The sequence below is a fragment of the Perognathus longimembris genome, chromosome 4 (assembly GCF_023159225.1).
Source record: "Perognathus longimembris pacificus isolate PPM17 chromosome 4, ASM2315922v1, whole genome shotgun sequence".
Taxonomy (NCBI): Eukaryota; Metazoa; Chordata; class Mammalia; order Rodentia; family Heteromyidae; genus Perognathus; species Perognathus longimembris.
In genome coordinates this window covers 56484239-56505678 of record NC_063164.1, presented here as the reverse complement: position 1 = coordinate 56505678, position 21440 = coordinate 56484239, and the positions used below count along the sequence as shown (strand labels likewise).

The window sequence follows — 21440 nt, the reverse complement described above, 5'->3', positions numbered from 1 at the left end:
TAAAAAAAGTCCAACAATTTTGAAGGCTTGGAAGTAAGAATCAGTGGTATTGCTGGAGCTTACCCAGTGGGAGGTCCTGAGTTCAAACTCACCAACAGCAAAACACTGATTTGAAGGGAATTCAGTATTTTATGTGTTACAATAGGAAACATGGCTTGCCTATAATGACAATAAGAAGTATAAACACAAAACTAAACAAAACTTGTCTTAAATATGTGAGAGGACTATAAAACAAGGAAGACCTACAGATATTTTTCATGTGTTTTAAGTGGGTAATGATTTATATTTATAATAATGTTTGGCTTGGGATGGTGACATATGCGTATAATCTCAGCAGTCAGGAATCAGAGGCAGCAGGTTCATGGGGTCAGCATGGATTATATAGTAAGACCTTGTCTTAAGGGGAAAAAATAAACAAGTAGAAAATACAATACCCATATTCAAAAATTTGTAATTTTTTGGTAACTCCATAAATTGCACTGGATTACTTAAGTCAATTCAGTCTATCTAGGTAAGAACTCACATGTCTTTAGAAAATTATTGTTCTACCCTATGAACTCTATTTGACCAAGCCACCTCGCAGACATGAAGACTCATGAACTTCATCCAAAGGGCAAGTAAAGGATGATCCCAGTTTGTTGTTATTCTTATAAACACAGTGCTAATGATTCTTGTCCTCCTTTTGGTAAAATGTACTCATGAAATGTGCTGTTCTTCCAAAAATCAGTGGGACTATTCCTTACCATCAATATGAGTTCTATAGGGCATAAACATAAACTTCCACCTGAAAAATAAAACCAAGACCCATCTCAGTCTCTCAGACTTACCATGGTGGCAGGTTCATTATCCTGGTCATTCTGCAGGAGCTGAGAACAGTGCCGCATGGATGCTTCAGGATCATCTTGGGCCAGGTACAGACGGGCCAGTTCCAACATTATCTACAGAGCAAAAGGCAGGAATAGTCAGAAGCTGGCTTCAGAATTAAAAATCTAAAAAAAAGGAATGCAAGAAAAAAAGAAAAGGACTGATGAGATTAAAGTTCAATTGATGACAAAAAAGACAGACAGGAAAACATAGCATGTCCAGTTCAATTTTCTCTTCTTAAAAAAAAAAAAGGAGAAAAGAAAAAAGAAAAATAAGCTCAGGGGATTGGAGGACTGGATTCAAGTTCTTCTTCTTTAAGATAGGACCAAGTCCAGTCCTTTTTACCTCTTAAAATCTGTTTTCTCCTTTATAAATATGAAATGTCAAGCAAACAGTCTCAAAGGGATGCTTCAGGACAAAAAGAGATTTCTATTCATTCAGCAACAAATGAAAGAGGGACCCATGTGCTTATATACCTTACTAAACAAGTTTATTTCTATCAATTACCACACTGGGCCACGGTAGGCCATCGCTCAAATGTGGTCTCTTGGGCATCCTCAGTACTAAAGAACATGAAACACAAAAGAGTATGAGAGCTGTCTGATTAATGGAACTGATATTATTTATGTGACTGAGAAAAACTGTAAAGTCATAAGTAAAATACATTTTTCTTGTTACAAAGAAGGAGCTTTTGGGCTTTACTTATACTACCAGTTTTAAAAGCTTGGTTTTAATGCATCATGTAAGTATTTTGAAATTTTCCTGATATACTATTGAAATCAAACAATATCTGGAATAAAGAGTGCTTGAAATTAGATATAGGTACGAACCTTATTATCTGTTTCACAATGACCCAGAGCCTCTCTGTAGAACTTAATTGCATTTTCATAGTCTCGCTGAGCAACAGAATGCTTTGCAATCTCGGCACAAATTTCTGCTGCTAAATGTTTCTGGGCAGGAACTGCATCTGGTTGTTCCATCTGAACACGTTTTAGTATACGTGCTTGTAATTCTCGAGCCTAGAAAAACAACAGGGATACTAAGGAGCTCAAAAAGAATATGGAAATTAACAGCTTTCAATAGGTCACACATATATGGTAGCATTACTGGCCCTTGATTTAGCAAAGAAGAATCTAAAGAAAAGGTTTCATTAAGAGCTCAGACCTGCACTTGTTTTGGGAATCAGCTAGTATCTTTCCAATCAAAATGCTATCAAGTTACTAAACCATTTTCCATTTTTTAAATTAATTAACTAATTTATTTATTTCTAGGTCTGACTAGATAGGCCAGGTTGACCTCAGACTGGAAACTCTCCTGCCTTAGTCCCTGGAGGCTGAGGTTACAGGTATGCACTACCACATCTGGACATCTTTCCCCTTGTTACAAAGATATATGTACACTATCTCACTAAAAATTAAGTGTACATCTACATGCTGTTAATACACAATTAAATGTTTAAAATATATATTAAATTAATAAAGCAGTAACGATAACAATAATAAAACCAAGTAACAAGGACATGTACATATATTGCTAATGGCATATGAATTAGTCCAGTCTTTCAGGGGTACTCTATAAAACATAACAATGCCATGAAACTTAACCAAGCAGGTGAAACTTAATTGTTCTACTCTTGAGAAAATCCTATTTGGGACATTATTTAGAAGGAAAGAAGAATAAAGGTTGTTCCTTATAAGGCAAAACTTTGCTAACTACAAAATTAAAAAAGAAAAAAACCCAACAAAACAAAAACAAAGGATATATATGTATGTATTTGTGTTCATGGATTTACACACACACACACACACACACACACACGTACACACACTCTTTATGGTCAAAATCTACATAAAGACACTCTGCTACCACCATTTTTGGCCTTCAGGAAATGAAAACTGAAAGCAGAGATCAGTAGGGCCCATCCCTAGCCACAGTGTGGAGAGTCATGACCTAAGAAGCCAGGCCCCAGGCCCCAGCCCCAGCCCCCAGGCATTTTACAGAGACCAGAAGGTCTTAGGGCAGAGGTTCCATATTAAGACTGGGAACTGCAGGATAAAAAAGTAAAAAAAAGTGAAGGGAAGCAGAACCAGCTTTTAAACATACACCAATATCCCGAGGCAATGTCCTGAGGATAGCTGTCCTTTCCTTTGAGGACATTAAAACTGATTTCCCATTAGTCAGACTTGTGATAGCCTGTAAGTTTACACCTGTTGTTCCAGGCTATAATGAATATTGCTCCTTTCCTTTCAAAAGTACTGTTTAGTATGACAAATTTTACAGTCAAATTAGGTCTAAAAGATCAACTATTTATTCCTTAAACCTTCACTCTGAAAACCATAGAATATTAAGATAAATATACAGGCAGAAAGAGCTCTTTAAGCTGAAATTCTGACACAAGCCATGTGACTTCACACAATAAGAAAATAAATTTCTTGAGCTGTCAAACAGAATCTAAACTATCAAGCCTCCTTAATTGTCAAATTAATGAATAGTATGTAACCTGAACAATCACTTCTCTTTTTACATAGTTTTCTGTAGTTCTTGGGGAAAAATAGATTTTATTACACATATATTCCTTATTGTTGTCATCTTCTAGCTCACAGCCATACAGGTAACAGGCTTACCTGCTGTAAGGAAATGACTGCTTCTCCAGGTCTTTCCATTTTACTGTAAACTTTTGCTAGAAGAACTTGTGAACGTCCATCCTCCATAAGTGCTGACAGTTCATTTACTATGAAAGAATAGCATTGAGAGGAAACTACATTCATCTTAAATAAATATTATTTCTATCATTTTAAAAGGTTGTGTTTAACAATTATTTTGAAAAATAGTGAATAAAATTACTTAGTTACTCGAGTTAACTAATATATACCCAATTAAAAAAAGATTTAGGGCGAAAACTGGAAGGAAATTTAAAGAAATGGATAATAACTAAAATGGTTCCTTGCAGGAAACATGTACAACCTGAAAGTTGGAAAAGATTTAAAGACACAACATATATATTTCAAAGAGACAATGATGTATGAACAAAATGACTGTCAGAAATGAAAATTAAAATAAAGGTTTTATTTTTTTAAATGATTAATACTATAGTATCAGAAAATTCTTAACCTTAGGAAAGATCAGTGAAGTGATATTCAATCCCAGAAAGTGCACAGAGATCTTACTTAACTCAGTGTTTTTACAGCTTGTATCCAATTTAAATGTCCATCAATAGATGATATTGAACACAATATAATATTAAGGTATTATGAAATAGTAGAATACATACTAAACATAAGAGCATCATTTTTTTATAATAAGGAAGTTATATAATGAAAAGTTCACACTGCCCTTGTACAGATAATACTATTATACACTGAGGAAGGGAAAAAGTGGTATAATGGTCATCTCGCAGTGTCGCTGGGGTACTGGTTCTAGGACTTATGGCCAATAGCGAAGTCCATAGGTGTTCAAGTCCCTATATAAATCAAATCACACCTAGATTACATATAACAATCAATACCATATAAAGGTGATATGAATAGATGCTATGGTGTATTTTTTAGAAAATTATGACAAGAAAAGAATGCCTGCACATGATCAGAACAGGAGTGATTTTTCAAATATTTTTTATGCAGCAAAGGGCCGATTGCAGATGAGCTGGGTGGCTTAGGATGCAAAGTGCAGGCTGTTCTGGAAGGTGGGAGAAGCCACCATTTTCACTCATTTGACAGTGAACAGGCACTAAATTTTATTTTTTAAAAACTAAAGAGCTTCAAGAAAACTTGTACAAACTTGCCAAAAAGGTAATTTGAAAAACAATGATTTTTAAAAAATACAACTTATGCTACTTTTGCTTTCCATTTGTTTTTCAGATAGGGGCGGGGGTCTCAAGTTAACTTTGCTTGGGTTGGTCTTGAATTCTGATCCTCCTACCTCCATCTCCAAAATATTTGGGACCACATGCAAATGACACTATACTATACCTTGGCTTATTTTTGAGAGAGTTTGGCTAACTTTGTTTTCATTGGGCAACTTTCCCCTCTGTCCCTCTAGGATTACAGATATGTACCACCGAGCCTGGCCTGAAAAAAATTTATGTACATTAGCTTTTGATCCAGTATCTTCTAAGGATATAAGCGAGTGTACACCAGGAATGATAATCATATTTACTGTAATGTAATTTATAATATCAAAACGAGCAACACCCAACTGAATGTCCAATAATATAGAAATCTATGGAGTTATGAAACATGATGCCAGTAGAATGATACGAATGTACTAACATCCACTGACATTTGGCATATGTATATGCAAAATAGATAGAATTACACTTATTTTTCTGTTGGTGGTACTGGGGTTTAAACTCAGGATCCTGGCACCTGCCAGACAGGTGCTCTCACCGATGAGGTCCCACTTCTAGTTATGTTATTTATGAGGATGTGTCTTGATTCTTGCCCAGGTATGTACCTGGAGTGTGTTTCTGTTCTCTTCCCACTGTAGCTGGAATGACAGGGGGTCACCATGATACAGCACTTTTCCAATGAGATGGAGTCTCCCAGACTTTTCTGTCTGGACTATCCTAGAGCTGCCATATTCCCCATTTCAACCTCCCATACAGCCGGGGTGACAGGTGTGTGTCACCAGCACCCAGCTCAACCACACATTTTAAAAAAGGAAAATTATGGGCTGGGGATATAGCCTAGTGGCAAGAGTGCCTGCCTCGGATACACGATGCCCTAGGTTCGATTCCCCAGCACCACATATACAGAAAACGGCCAGAAGTGGCGCTGTGGCTCAAGTGGCAGAGTGCTAGCCTGGAGCGGGAAGAAGCCAGGGACAGTGCTCAGGCCCTGAGTCCAAGGCCCAGGACTGGCCAAAAAAAAAAAAGGAAAATTATGCTTACTTGTTTATACACAGAAATACAAGTATACAGAGAAAAGATATACATTTAGTAACATGATTTATAGGAGGTAATGTGAGAACAGATGAGGCGGGGCCTTTCAACACAGATGATTAAGCATTACTATTCATTCATAGTACTTGATTTGTGTGAGTGTGTGTGCGCTGGCCCTGGGGCTTGAACTCAAAGCTCAATGCTACTGCTCTACCACTTGAGCCACAGCTGCACTTCTGTCTTTTTGCTGGCTAACTAGAGTTAAGAGTCACTGTCTTATCCAGGGCGGTCTTTGAACTGTGATCCTCAGATCTCAGCCTCCTGCATAGTGAGAATTTACAGGCATGAGTCACTGGGCCAGTACGTGGTTTTTAAATAAGATCCTTATTTTGCTACTTTTAAAAGGTAACGATTATAAAATTATCTAAATACTATAGATGCAGTTATAATTTAGAGATAATTTATTTTTATCAGTTAAAGAGGTTGCTCTGTTCTATAACATAGTTATCTGGTTCATAAATTTGTGGCTAATGTGGGTTTTTTAAGGGGAGAGCTGTTACTGGGGTTGAATCTTAGGGCTTCATACTCTCAAGACTGGTATTCTACCACTTGAGTCATGCCTTTACTTCTGCCTTTTTATCAGTTCATTGGAGATATGAATCTTAAGTTTGTCTGCCTGGGCTGACTTCAAATCGAGATTCTCAAGTCTCAACCTGCAAAGTAGTTAAGATCACAGGTGTAAGTAAGCCTATGTGAGCCCCGGGCACCTGGCTGTGGTTAAGTTTTACATACCTTTTCATAGAGTAACATCTGATAAAAGATGAAAAAATATATAAATGTATATAACCAAGTAAACATAAAATATTGAGCATATCAAAATAAAATATAACATAAAAATAAAGCAGATCAGATTCGTCATGTACTTCGGTCAACTCTGAAAGCTTTTTTTCATACCTGGTTCATGAGAGAGAGCATGCTGAAGAACTTTCTCTGCCTTCTCGTACCATTTCAATTTTAATAAGAGCTCAGCCAGATCATAGCAAAGGTAATTCTGTTGTCCACTTTTCAGAGCAGCTTCATAATAAGTGATTGCCTAAAGAAAATTCATTTTAGATAGTAAAAAAAGGCCATAAGAATGACATTGTAGCACAACTATTTAATACAACAGATTTATGACAAATACTTAACTGAAAATAACTTATCGTGTACTTGTATTATTAGTCAAGTACAGCATCTTTCTTTTCTTTTCTGGTGGTACTGGGGATGAACGCAGGGCCCAAATGCTTTCTCAGAAAGCATGCCATCACTTAAGTCACAGTTAGGTCACATTCCCAGCTTTTCACACTTCAGTAATTTTGGGGACAGAGTTTTGTGTGTTTATATTTGGACAAGCACGGAAAGTGAACCTCTTATTTTGCACTTCCCAGCGTAACTGATATGACAAGTGTGCATCACAATGCCCAATTACTGTGAAGATGGGGTCTTATGATCTTTTTGCTTAGACTGTTCTCCAAACATGACTTTCCTAACCTCTACCACTTGAGTATCTGGGGTTATAGGCCCAAGCCATCATGCCCACCAGCATGCTGCTTGTTGTTACTGTTTTTTAAAGATTTCAACAGCCCACATGGAAACTGACATATATTACAATTGACTAGCAAGTAGTACTTGATCACAAAAAAAGGTTTTTAACAGGTTTTATTCTACAGACCAGTGAATTTTAGAATGTAGATTCTTTGCTAGCTAGTGTACACATGTTTAACAATTGACAGATATATATATACATTAGAACATTTCAGTTAAAGGAAAACCTATGGTCACTATGAGCAAACCAAATGACTCACAGCTTGCCCATTTTAATTCAGTAGCAAGGACACTGGGCATGCTTTATTATGTAATGAAAGAGAAATAAGAATAGAAAGTTGTGGTAAGTGATTTGATTACAAACATTTACCTGTAAAGGGAAGCCTAAAACAAACTATAGGTTGCAAACAATCTTTACAGTATGAAGCACGGAAGAATATAAGACTCCAAGAAAACTTGCTCCACAAATACACATTCATGAACACAAATTGGGAGTTTTCAACCATCAAAGATTCAAATGATGCTTGCTGGAGATTTCTTAGAGCAGAGTGTAATCAATTTGATCCAACAGACATAGTTGAACTATGAAACACTTACCTTGAAATAGTTGTGAGTTTTGACAAGAGCCTTCCCAATTTTGCTTGCCAAAGTCCCATCTTTTGGATTCTGGTTTAATGCTTGTTCATAGGCAACTATAGCTTCTTCAGGCTAAAATTATCAGACACGAGAAAGCAATAAAATAAGCAATAAAAACAGCTAAACTGGATCCCATTAAGTGACAATATTTTTATAATTAAATCCTCCACTTGGAATATTTTTTGAAACTAACCAAGAACTGTTATCCTGTGCTTTTACAAAAGATAAATACAGAATAATACACGAACCAAATGATAGCTTCCTGACCTGTCAATTCAGGCAGTCTTCCTAGTTCAATGTTCTGTTTAAAGGGGATTCCCCATGCATGCACCTTCGCTTTTACTACACATAGCTGTAGTAAAATTATTCACTCTCAATATATAAAAAGAAAGCACTTTTTACTGAAGTAACCATCTTCCTTTCATTGAGATGACTGAATCTATAAATATTGAATAAGCAGTACAAAAAAAGCTACATCCGTTTAATGAAAGTTATACTAACCACAAAGAGTAATTTTAAAAATCCAAGCTTAACATCAGTAATTTTACCTCTTGAATATTCATGTATGCATCTCCTAGAAGAAGAAAGGACCGAGGGCTGGGAATTCTTTCGGCAATTTCTCTGGAAAACAGACCAATTCTACTTAGCTAACTTGAGCTTAGATATGTGCCAACGCTGACTTAACTTATCAATATTTTACTATGTTCTTAAAACCACTATCTTTAACTGTATATTTTTGTATTGTTTTTTGTTTGAGAAGAGGAATAGCAGTATTTTTCTCTGTGTGTTATGTGTTTGTTGTCTGTCCCTCCTAAGAACAGCTACAAAATAACTTGTAAAGTTCCTGCTCTTTCTCTGAAAACTTTTCATCCATAGACAAGTTTGGTGTATTTTAACCTATAGTCTTCTTTTGCTACAACTAACATATCAAGTATTACATATGCTGGTCTATTCTCTGGATTGTTGTTTTTACATAATTTTTAGAAGTTATCAGAATACATAACTCTTGCTCTTCTTCTGAGACAGGAAGATTGGAAATGTGGAAAGAATGTTTGATGAGATAAGTTGAGAAAATAATAAGCCATATTTTGAAGTAAGCATAAGTATGTTATTAATAAAGTAAAAAACTTCAAGTGTCTGATGGAAAGGATCTGTAAAGTATCTTTGAAGAAAGTAAAAGGAAGACAAAAGAGTAGTTGGGAATTTTAGAGGTAAATGTGTCAAACTATCTGGGTTAAAATAACTATTTACCGGTAGCAGGTAATATATAACATCTTCTCTTTCCTATACTTCAGATAAATGTCTGCCATTTTTTCCTTGGTCTCTATGAAGTAAGGCTGCTCAGCGGTGACATTCCGGAGCATGTTCAGAGCCTGCTCAGTGTCTCCTTGGGCCAGTGCTAGGTCTGCATTAGCAATAGTAACCCGCAGTTCTTCAGAGGTTCCAGAAAATTCATGGATGGCATCTTGTAAAACTTTTGCTGCCTCATGCTGTTAAGATGAAATAAATGTATTTTTTCAGAGTAACCAACAATTTATATTAGAAAGGAGCATGCTCTAATGAAATACAACACATCAAATGCAAGTATACTCATGGTATTTATAAATAAGTTGATAGATTTTTAGAAAAGTACAAAATATTAAAACTAACCTTGGATACCAAAACCAAATGAGTCATTAAATATTTGTTAACTATTTGTTAACTATTTGTTACTTTCACAACTAGGAAACAACAGTTGTTTTATTGCCATTGCTAGTATATTTCAATAAACACATTGTGTTAGCCCATTAAATTTTCACACAACCTTCTAAGAAAGTCACTACTATCATGTACTAAGAGAGCTAAAATTCAGAGTTAAAGTTTAAGAAATTAAAGAACTGGAGCTGTAACTCAGGCTCTCTGACGTCTTGGCCTTGGATAAGATCCCACAGTCAAGTATGTCCACACTGTTCCTCATCAACCAGCAAGCCATTACATTTCCTTGCTGTCTCAGATAAGTGCTTTTACCTCACTTCCAAATTTGTGCCTCAAAGAGACTAAATGTCATTCATTCTAAATTTTTATTAACTTTAGTCCAGAGCCTAGTGGCTCATGCCCGCAATTCTAGCTACTTAAGGAAGCTGAGATCTGAGGGGTATGGTATGAAGGAAGCTCAGAAGGAAGTCCATGAGACTCTTATTTCCAATAACCACCAAAAAGCCCAAGGTGGAGCTGTGTGGCTGAAGTGGTAGAACACTTGCCTCGAATGAAGAAATTAAGAGCTAAGGGAGAATGTCCAGGCCCTGAGTTCAAGCACAACTACAGGCGCGCACATACACACACGCACACACAATTCATACTATCGTCAATGATTATAAGATTTACTTACTTCAGAAGTGTTAAAATGCAAAAAAGTACATCTTAACTAGCAGTATTATTTCTAAGTATCTATCCCACTCATACCCTTTAATAATGATACAGTTATCTGGAGTTGCTATTTTCTTCTTATTTCAGTAGAACTTTCATATGCATGAAAATGCATGTTTATGTATCTGTGTGTTTGTGTGGTTGGGGGTGCACACTTGTGTTAATCTTTTGAGGAACTTGTAAGGTTCTAACTGCATTAGCCTTTTACCTCTCATGGTAGCCAAAATAACCATCCAATATAGTATTACATTTCATGGTAGTCAATGTAAGCACACCGAGACTTGAATTACCAAGGAGCAAATTGTGCTTAAGGTTCAGGGTCTTGCAGAAAGCAAGTTTTACTCTAAAGTAATAAAAAATAAACCTTCTAAACTTTACCCCTTGGTCAAGGGAATATTTCTGGCTTTTTAACTCGCTATTGAACACAGTTCAGATTTGAGCTGACTTACCTGCTCTCCATTTAAACGGTGAACTTCCACCAACTCAAGAAAGATGGACAAACGATGGCTTCTGTCCACATCAGCTTTCCTGGATTTTGAGGAAGATCCCATCCTCCTCATTCCTGGTAAATTCATTGCCATGTGCAGGGTTGTAATAGCTTCTGCTATTTCTCCCATTTTCTTTTGTGACTGAGCTTTGATCAAGTGATATAAAGGATATTCTCTCACCTGGGGAAATATTTAGTAACTATTTAAAGTTTTCACAGTATCAACACATCACAACGTAACAGTCCATCAAACACTAAAATAATATCACTGAGAATAGTCATCTGTAATTGTACATGTCTGCTTCTGTCCTCTTAGTAACTTTCTAATCATGTGTCCTGTTACATCAGATTCTACCCAGCATCTTCCTGAAGAGCAAGAGTTTGGTCATGAGAGAAAAGAAAATGTAAGACTGCACACAGGCCACTATATATATATATATATATATATGTATGTATATGTATATACACACACATATATATACATATACATATATACATAATATATACATATATACACATATATACATAAACGCATACGTATTTATATCTAACATATATGTATATAAGATTAGAATTTCAGGTTGATATATATGTATATATATTAATCTTGGAATCTTCAGGGAAGGAATTACTTTATGTGCAACTTTTAGTACTGACAGTTCTTAGTTTTCTGGATACCCAGGTTTCCCTTTCAAATGTTACATTTAGTATTGAACATTTCAAGCCAGGCATGGCAGTAGACACTTGTAATCTCAGAACTCAGGAAGAGTAGGAAGGATTAGCAGCATGAAGCCAACCAGGAATTCTTGGGGTTCTACACTAGCCTGAGCTACATAGTGAATTACTCTCATAAAAGAACAAAAAGGAAGAGAAAACAATTCAGGGCTTTTACCTTTTTAGTCTATTCTAAACCTGTAACAATGAAGCATCTATGCTTTGACTAATATAGAGAAAAACATAAGAAAATGGCAAAATCCTTGAGGAAAAAAGCCAAAGGGAAGGAAATGATCTGGAGTGAGGGGGGCTGTGGGGGCCACTGTGGCAGTGGCCACATGAGCCACCATGAGTACCTGTGAAGCTAGATTCTGAACCGCAGGGTGGGTACTAGCACCAGATGGATTCACTGCCAGACTGAGAGCTACTGTCCTAAAAAGCTGGAGATTGTTTCTGCAAAGTTTGCTTGGAACTTTCAACCACTTGTTCACTCAGTCATCTCGTTCTCCCAGTAAGAGGGTTTTAGGTCTTGTGAAGCAAAGTCCAAGTTTGAGGAGACACCTTACATCACTAAATAGCTCAGGAACTGCCTGAACCTAAGATTTTTCCTAATGCTTAGAGAAAATAGTCAAGATATCTTGGCTAGCGATCCAGTGTGTTTATATACGCAAACCACATAATGACTGAAAAAATGAAAGGCATTTACTGATGATGAATCTAAAAAGAAGTTTGGAAAAAAAAATCAAAGCTCAAAAAGAATAAAGCAATAATTAATATTTGCATACATAAAACTGTTTGGCATAGTTTCTATGGCTTAAAATTTATTTTAAATGCATTAATTATTGCCCTTAATTAACTCACTGTAATGGTAGAGTAATATTAAATGACTTTTATTTGAAACATGCTCAATGGAAAACCAAGACATTGATATCAGAACTTTTGCTGCCAAGCCCATGTAGTTTGCTTATTTATTTGATCCAGGTCTTTCTGTATGGCTCAGGTTGAAGTTAAACTTCAGGCTGAAGTGATCTTCCCATCTCAGCCTCCTGAGTTTGGACTAGGTACATACCACACACCATGGTGCCTACATAATTTCTTTTTTGGCAAATGTGCAAATTAAAAAAATGATAGTAGAGGTACATTCCAATTTCTTTCCAACTGCTTGTGAGTCCAATATTCTTGCCATTACAACTGCACTTACAGCCAAGCAGAGGAGTGCATACCTGTAAGCCCAGTTTTTCAGATGGTCAATATTAGGCCAATTGTGGTTTAAGGCCAGACTGATCAAAAAAGTCTTTGAGACCCCCCCACCCTTTCTCAACCAACAAGCTGGAACATGTGTTCACATTCTGTGATCCCAGCTGCAAGGTAGGAGAGTCACAGTCCAAGCAAGGCTTGGGCAAAAAATACAAGATCTTATCCAAACACTAAGCAAGGAAGGGCTGAAAATGTGTTTCAAATCTTCAAGCATCTGCCAGCAGGCAGGATCCTGAGTTTAACCTTCAGTACCACTACCAACACTATCACCACCATCACCACCATCACTATCACCCCCCTCCCCAATAAATATGAATGGGAATTATGACTCTATTTAGAGGCAGAGACAGAATATAGCTTTGGCTATATTCCAAATCCAAGTCCAAGCTGGAGTATATCATAAGAAATATTTTTCAGAAACAAACAAGCAACAGAAAAAAATCCCAACAAAATATATTAACAATATATTATAGGTATATATATACATATAAATGTATAAACATTGACTATAGTTTCAAAGTGGGTGACAAACCTCAGTTTGGTATACTTACATCAAAATTATAGCTCAGGCAAAGTTCAAGAGACTGAGAACATAATTTGAATTTTTCTTGAGACAAATAAACCTGGGCCATCAGGAGATGAGCATCTGCATAGGAAGGGTTATGCTCCAGGCAATGCTGCAGGTTGTTATATGCAGCTTCAATATCCCCTAAAAGAGACAACAGTCCATTATTCTTCAGATGACAAAGACAAGAAGGACAAGTATTTGGTTACAGAAAGCGGAGTGTTTTAACTTCAAGTCTTCTATTCATAAGGCTGTAGTTTCAATCCTACTGGAATGAGGCAGCTTCCTGCTAGTCCACATGAAGAAGGGACCTGTAACTCAGGCCCGCACTTGATCATGATTAGCATGTCAGTAACGATATGAGAGGACGGGAGTCAGTGATCAGTATTAGAGACGGGCTTATAATTTCACCTGTATTTTCCTTGTCAAAAATCATAGCTACTCAGGAGGCTGAGATATAAAGATTGCAGTTTGAAGCTACCAGCCTGAGAAGGAAAGTCTGTAGACTCTTATCTCCTATTAACTACCAAAAAAGCTGGTCGTGGGGCTGTGGCTCAAGTGGTAGAGCACCAGCTTTGAGCTAAAAAGCTCAGGGACAGTGCTCTGAGACTAAGCCCCAAGTCCAAGGCCCAGGACTGGCACATGCACACAAAGTTTTATTAGCTGGGCATGGTAGTTTATGAGTATAATCCCAGTAGGCAGAAGGCTGAAGCAGGAAGATCAAAAGATCTGGATAGCTGGGACTACCTGGTGAAACCCTGGCCTAACCAAAACAAGGAAGCAAGTAAACATACAAACAAACAATGTTTTATCTAACCTTTCATTCAAATAAGTTATGTAAGAAAAATATTCATATACCTAGAATTTTGTCATTTTCACTTATATTGCCAAAGAACATAGAGGCTAATAATCATTCTCATCTGTAACACTTATTGCTATTATGTAAAATGACAAAATAGACATAACGATACAGTCTAGAGATTGCTAAGTCTAAGCTATAGATTTTAAAATGCCTTTAAGACCAACTGACATTGTAAATGTTTTGGAATCTGTCTGCTGTTTATCTGGTGGACTTGAAAGAGAAGGAAATGATTATGATTAATGCAACAGGAAGGATGGATTTGATTTTAGACTGATGAAGGAGCTTACAGGACATCCCAAATATATAGTCACTAAGTCAGGACTCCAAGGTTGTCTGATGTGAGCACAGGCTTATGGTGGACTGTGTCTTCACACAGCTAGTTAGTACCAGAAGTCACTGCAGCCATCTATATAGCAAGAGACACTGAGATACTACAATATTTTAAAGGTGAAATAAACTTTTGAAATCATGTTAAGTTGCTTGTTGAAAATAGTTAACAATGAATTTTAAAAAATAGTGAAGGTAGCCACTTTATTATATAAAAGCAAGAAGTATTTATAGAATAGCTTTAAGCTGACATTCACTTGGCATAACAGCTGGAAAGAGACATTTACTATACATATACAAACATATACACACATACACACATATGTATGTGTATAACAAACATACATATGTGTGTATATGTATATATATTATATGCATGATATGATGGTCTATTTTAATGTGTAGTCATTATATTTGTGTTGTAAAAGCCAAATCTACAATCAGAATCATATTTTAACTATTCCCTGAAAGCAAACAAGAATTAATCAATACTTCTCATAAGAACTTGAAATCAGTTAAACATTATATTTAGTTACACAGTTCAACAGCTGTGAATTAATAAAATCTGTACATTCATTCATATTACACACTCCAGTAGCTGTGATTGACTGTTAAAAAAGTTATAAAACTGAATATTGTTAACAATTCATTGGAGCCACAAAAAAGTTACAGTAAGTTTTCAAGAATAAAATGTATTTTCAGATTTTTGGATAAAATCTCTTACTTATTCACATGGAAAATGTACACTTTGGATGACTATTCTCCATAAACATAGTGCAGTACTTATTTATATCTGTCTCTTACCAGCATCAGAGTCCAAAATTATTTTAACTCTTTAAGATAATACCGTACCTGACAAATATTTTACTTTTGCTATTAGGAAGATGGCTTGCAGAAGCCCCGGTACCGTTCTTACTATCGTCTCCAGAACTGAGGTACAACGTCTGAGAAGTGGAGAAAGAGGCTGCCCAGGACTTGAAGGCTACACAAAACAAAGTGTATCTTTTTGTAAATGCACATAGTATTTAACCTAAGGTACTTCAACTTCTTTCAAGTTCTTAAATTAACTCTATGCTGCACTTAAATTAATTCTACAGTAGTTCTCATTCAATGTTGCTTCTTATATAGGATAAAGGGGCTTTTTGGCCCTTGAACATCAAAATTTTATACTACTTTCCATAGTAATAGATACAAATTAAAATCTTTAAAAATATTATTTTTTTCCCAGTAGAATTGAAAGTGTATAAATGACAGGAACTGAAAAATGAGTAATTAGTATTGACTACATATATATTAGGTATTTGGGGGAGAGTCTCACTATGTTGGCCCAAGCTAGCCTTGAACTTGCTGTTCCTCCTGCTTCACTCTGGCTGGGAACAACTATCACATTTTATCATTTAACAAGTTTCCATATGCTCTTGAAAAAATAAAAGCAGAGGTATTCAGACAATCCATATGATTATACTTCAATTTTAATTTTAAAGAGAACACTTTATCTCTATGAATTAGGAACTGAGGTGGAGAGATAACTGTACATTTCTGGCATTTCCCCATAAGAAACAGCATTACAGACACTAGGCGGAATTGGTATCACAGAGCTACTCCACACTTCTGAGTGAGCCACTGAGAACTACATAAGATAATCAGGCTGGACACAGGGAATCACAAGTCAGAGTCAGCTCTGTTACTTGCTTCTGACAGTGGATTACAAACAAACAGCACTGCCCAGTTTCTTTGTGACTGGGAAGCAAAAAACAGCTCAGTGAGGGTTAAAGTTTCAAATCAGAGCTTAGCTAATATACAGGAAGAAACTGGTAGCTGGGAGCCACTATACTCCTCCAGATGATCTGAAGCCAGCTGGAAATCCCATGCCATCAGCATGCTTGAATGGGAAGCCAGCTGGAGACCTCAGCATGAAGGTAAGTAGCACAGGAAGAGGGAGTGTCAGCAAACACAGGGCCTGGCCAACTAAGGGCAACAATAATATGACATGATGGTAAAAGTGGACTATATTGGGAGAGGCCCAGTGGGAAGAGAAAGGGGAATGGAGAAAGTGATATGGGGTCAATATGGCCATAGTTCATTACAAATATATATGAAAGTAGCATAATGAAACAAACCCAAATTATTTTAAGATGGGTAGAACTAGGTGGGGGGAAGAAAGAGTAAAGCAAGAAGTAAATCTGATCAAAGTACACTCTATTTATAGAACTATCACAATAAACACCTGTGCAACAAATTTACGTTGATAAATTACAAACGTAATGTTTCCCCCACCCCCAAAAGAAAAATATCGTTATAATTTCCAATTTGGTATATAACATTGTGGCAAAATAATGAGAAAAGTAGTATGCATAGCTGGAATAACAGCGCATATATACAGCACTTAATACATTGTTTCTTGCTCTAACTACAGTTTATTATCAGCACAGCAGGAAAGAAACTCTTTAAAATGTTGAACCTCGATTTTATACATGCTGGGAGAATGCTAAAAACTTCCTTTTTGAGAGGTCACCCCTTGGTGTTGAGTTAGGATATGAGCATGATAAAGCTAGGGTGTTTGCATCTCTGTGCTGTCTATAACAAGTGCAGAGTTAGGGATCCATATGTAGTAAGAAAGAGCTATTCCTTAGTGAGCACAGATTCTGTTCTCAGTTCTACACAAAGTAATTCATGCTTGCATGATATCACTAGGATTGTCTGAGAGAGAGATAAAATGGGGCAGATAATAAGGTTCTATGTAAAACAGATGACAAGCTCAAAAGGAAATGTGATCATTTGAATTGATTGGTAAACAAGAGAAGAGAAAATGTCCGAAGCAAAAGTATAGAATCCTAGACTTAAGTCTATAGAAATGTGTTAACCTTAGCATGATAGAGGTCAATAATGTAATGTGATGTACACATACTATAACTCTAATTGAGCATCTAGAATGAAGAGAAAATGTTGCTATGATAGGTCTTGCAGGTCAAAGATATATTTGGAATTGTGAACTTAATAAGAGGTATAGATAAAATAAGGGATATAATATCATTGGGGTTCACAAATAGGGCTCTCAAAAGTGTGTCACTAAAAAGTAAATGGTGAAGGGAACCCTACTTCATTGTTGGTGGGAATGTAAACTGATTCAGCCACTCTGGCAAGAGGTATGGAGATTCCTCAGAAGGCTAAACATAGAGCTCCCCTATGACCTAGCAGCCCCAATTTTGGACACCTACCCAAAAGACCACAAACAAGAACACAGTAAAGCCAACCAGCACAACAATGTTCATCACAGCACAATTTGTCATAGCTGAAATATGGAACCAACCCAGATGCCCCTCAGTAGACGAATGGATCAGGAAAATGTGGTACATATACACAATGGAATTTTATGCCTCTATCAGAAAGAATGACATTGCCCCATTCGTAAGGAAATGGAAGGACTTGGAAAAAATTATACTAAGTGAAGTGAGCCAGACCCAAAGAAATATGGACTCTATGGTCTTCCTCACAGGGAATAATTAGCACAGGTTTAGGGTAGTCACAGCAGAGGATCACAAGAGCCTAATAGCTATGCCCTTATGAATGCCTGAGATGATGTTAAGTGAAATGAACTCCATGTTATGGAAACGACTGTTATATCACTGTTGTAATTACTTTCAACACGCCATGTGAAACTTCTATTGTTGATGATCCTCTTGTATCCCCTTCCTGTGATTGTACCCAAACTATCACTGTATCTTATCTGAGTACATTGGAAACTGTATATACTGGTATTAGAACTAGGAAAGTGAAAGGGAATACCAAAATCGAGAGACAAAGGATAAAAAGACAAACGACTACAAAAGCAATACTTGCAAAACTATTTGGTGTAAAACCAACTGAACAACTCATGGGGGGAGAGGGACGGGGCAGGGGGAGGGGGGAATGAGGGAGGAGGTAACAAACAGTACAAGAAATGTACCCAATGCCTAACGTATGAAACTGTAACTTCTCTGTACATCACTTTGACAACAAATAAGAAAAAAAAAAAGTAAATGGTGTAGGTTGGGTGTGTAGCTCATCAGTAGAGCACTAGCTTAGCATGCAGGACAATAAATAAATCAATAAATTAATTTAAAAAGGTTTAGAAACTGGAAATTTTTAGAGGATCTTGAAAACTAATTTAAAAATCTTTAGATTTCTAACATTACTTAAATCTCTTGACTTGATGAATGATTCTTCTTTGGACGAAGTAACTGGACTTGTTCTATTTCCAAATATTGAAAGAAGGACCAATAAATGTTCATTTTCTTAAAAACCACATAGCACAATTTGATATATCATGGGAAATGTAGTTTAATCATGCCAATTCTATAGTAAGAACTGCATTTTCTAGTTAGTCCAGACTCTAGATGACACTTGATGGTGATATAACAGAGAGTATTCAAAGACAATAGTTGTCAGATGACTTATGATACTTCTAAAAAGGATTACGAAGGAATTTTTACAAATCTACTTTATTAGTAGTAATCATTCCTAAATAAAAAAGCTTCTGATTTTAAACTGTTTCAACATAAAATATTTTTCCATTTTAAGATGTTGATATAGGGGCTGGGGATATGCCCTAGTGGCAAGAGTGTCTGCCTCATATACATGAGGCCCTGGGTTCGATTCCCCAGCACCACATATACAGAAAATGGCCAGAAGTGGCGCTGTGGCTCAAGTGGCAGAGTGCTAGCCTTGAGCGGGAAGAAGCCAGGGACAGTGCTCAGGCCCTGAGTCCAAGCCCCAGGACTGGCCAAAAAGAAAAAAAAAGCTGTTGATATAGTCTAATATGTTAAAGATGAATCAACTACTACATTAAAAAAACCATATAAATACATCCTTGGAAAGAAGTTTCAGGACTTACCTGCATTGGACAGAAATTCAGATATTCTACAATAACTTCCAGCAAGAAATCAGGATTTAGCTTCTCAAAATACTGTATGCCAAGAGGTAACTCTTCTAAGTTTGAAAAATGAGTATCCAAGACATCATCTAACAAATTTATAACTTCTTCTTGTCGTTTATTTTTTTGCATAGCAAGAACTGCATGTAAATAGATTAGTTCCTGCAAAACAAATTGTTTCCATGAATTATACCATTTAGTTATAAAGCGATTCAATTATGGCATAGATATCAAATGCATATCTAGTATTATTTACATGCAAGTTATCCAACTAAGTGCTAGGGTAGATGAACTTTCGGGAGCACGGGGAAGGTTTAAAATACACTTTGGGATGGTATAAATGAACAAAGGCCATTACAGGTTGAAATTATTATGGGTTAGTACTTTCAAAGAACTACTGAATAAGAACACTGGTTTAAAATGTCATTTTACAAATAATAGCTAGGATCAAGCATCCAGCTCATACTGTACCGCGCATTTGCCCATGGACTGCTGAAATTCACTGAAGAACTCTAGTTGCTGGTCTGCATCCTCTAACTGTCCTTCGATTAACTGACATCGAATAAGTCCTAAAACCAAACAAGATAGAAAAAGTCCAGGCAAGGGTAACACCAATTCCAGCATGTGCACCCAAGGTAAGATAATTTTTTTTTTCTTTTGCCAGTCGTGGGCCTTGGACTCAGGGACTGAGCACTGTCCCTGGCTTCTTTTTGCTGAAGGCTAGCACTCTGCCACTTGAGCCACCGTGCCACTTCTGGCCATTTTCTGTATACATGGTGTTGGGGAATCGAACCCAGGGCTCCCTGTATACGAGGCAAGCACTCTTGCTACCAGGCCATATCCCCAGCCCCCCATAAAGGATCTTAATAAAACATATTTTCTCCCAACCCAATACTTCAGGAGTTTTAAAAGATACTAATTTTTAAAACTCCAGACCTTGGAAAAAACAAACAAACAAACAAAGGAATTCAATATGGATGGCTTTGGTCATACATAAAAACCACTTGCTACAGAATTTATAAACTACCACGTCAAAATCTATTCTCTTGAGAGATTTTTTAAAGTAATTTATAAATAAATTATCTATTTCCTTCTTTAATGGCAGGTAGAGAAAGTAGAAGGGGATGTCCTACCAGTGACTGCTGAGATGCTGGTCTCATTAAGGGTCATGGCCGTTTTATACCACTTCCATGCCTCTTTCACTTTGCCTTGGAAAATCATTTGGTATCCAAGTTCTGTAGCAATTTCTGGCTGATGAGGGGTTTGATTAAAAGCTCTTTCTAGAAACGTTTGAATTTTTTGAAGAATGAGCGGACTACGTCCACACTGGAAAACAAATAATAGGAACTTCAGTAGGACTGGAATCAAACATTCCTACTCAGAATAATAGATTTTTTTTCTAAATAGATATATTACTAGTATTTTTAGGACTGAGAAAAAGGAATAAAATTATTTTATAATAAAAAGCTGCTTATTATGTAATGTATCCAAAATGAGTGTATAACTTATACAAATGCCACTTTCACAAAATTGCTACCTTGTAAAGTTTACATCCTAATGATACTATGTAACAGTATGTCTGTGGCTATTTATTTTTTGCTGGTTCTGGGGTTTGAACTCAGGGTCTGGGCACTGTCCTCTGAGCTTCTTCTGCTCAAGGTGCGTGCTCTACCCCTTGAGCCACAGTACCACTTCTGGCTTTTCTGAGTAGATTTTTGGAGATGAGAGTCTCACAGACTTTCCTGCTTTGGGCTGGCTTCAAACTGTGATCCTTAGATCTCAGTCTCATGGGTAGCTAGAACTACAGACGTGAGCCACTGGCACTATCTCATGGATATTTTAGAGATAAGACAGGAAAATCATTGTTTAAAAGTTTGTCAATATATTAACAAAAATACAGGGACTAGGATCTATTTTCCCCTTAAACATGAAAAATCGTGTGAAAAC

At 36.5% G+C, this 21440-nt stretch overlaps 1 protein-coding gene across 1 annotated transcript in view; it reads right to left on the bottom strand.

The window, feature by feature from the left end:
• Positions 1 to 21440, bottom strand: part of Ttc21b (tetratricopeptide repeat domain 21B) — a 60232-nt gene that overhangs the window by 19713 nt on the left and 19079 nt on the right. Inside the window, exons 9-21 of the mRNA XM_048345303.1 lie at positions 20627 to 20819; positions 19965 to 20062; positions 19455 to 19655; positions 15434 to 15563; positions 13379 to 13536; positions 10819 to 11037; positions 9215 to 9453; positions 8512 to 8584; positions 7925 to 8035; positions 6698 to 6836; positions 3489 to 3595; positions 1695 to 1883; positions 828 to 938 (exon numbers count right to left, since the gene is read on the bottom strand). Of these exons, the coding sequence (XP_048201260.1) occupies positions 828 to 938; positions 1695 to 1883; positions 3489 to 3595; positions 6698 to 6836; positions 7925 to 8035; positions 8512 to 8584; positions 9215 to 9453; positions 10819 to 11037; positions 13379 to 13536; positions 15434 to 15563; positions 19455 to 19655; positions 19965 to 20062; positions 20627 to 20819 (1968 nt within the window). The remainder of the gene's footprint in view (positions 1 to 827; positions 939 to 1694; positions 1884 to 3488; positions 3596 to 6697; positions 6837 to 7924; positions 8036 to 8511; positions 8585 to 9214; positions 9454 to 10818; positions 11038 to 13378; positions 13537 to 15433; positions 15564 to 19454; positions 19656 to 19964; positions 20063 to 20626; positions 20820 to 21440) is intronic.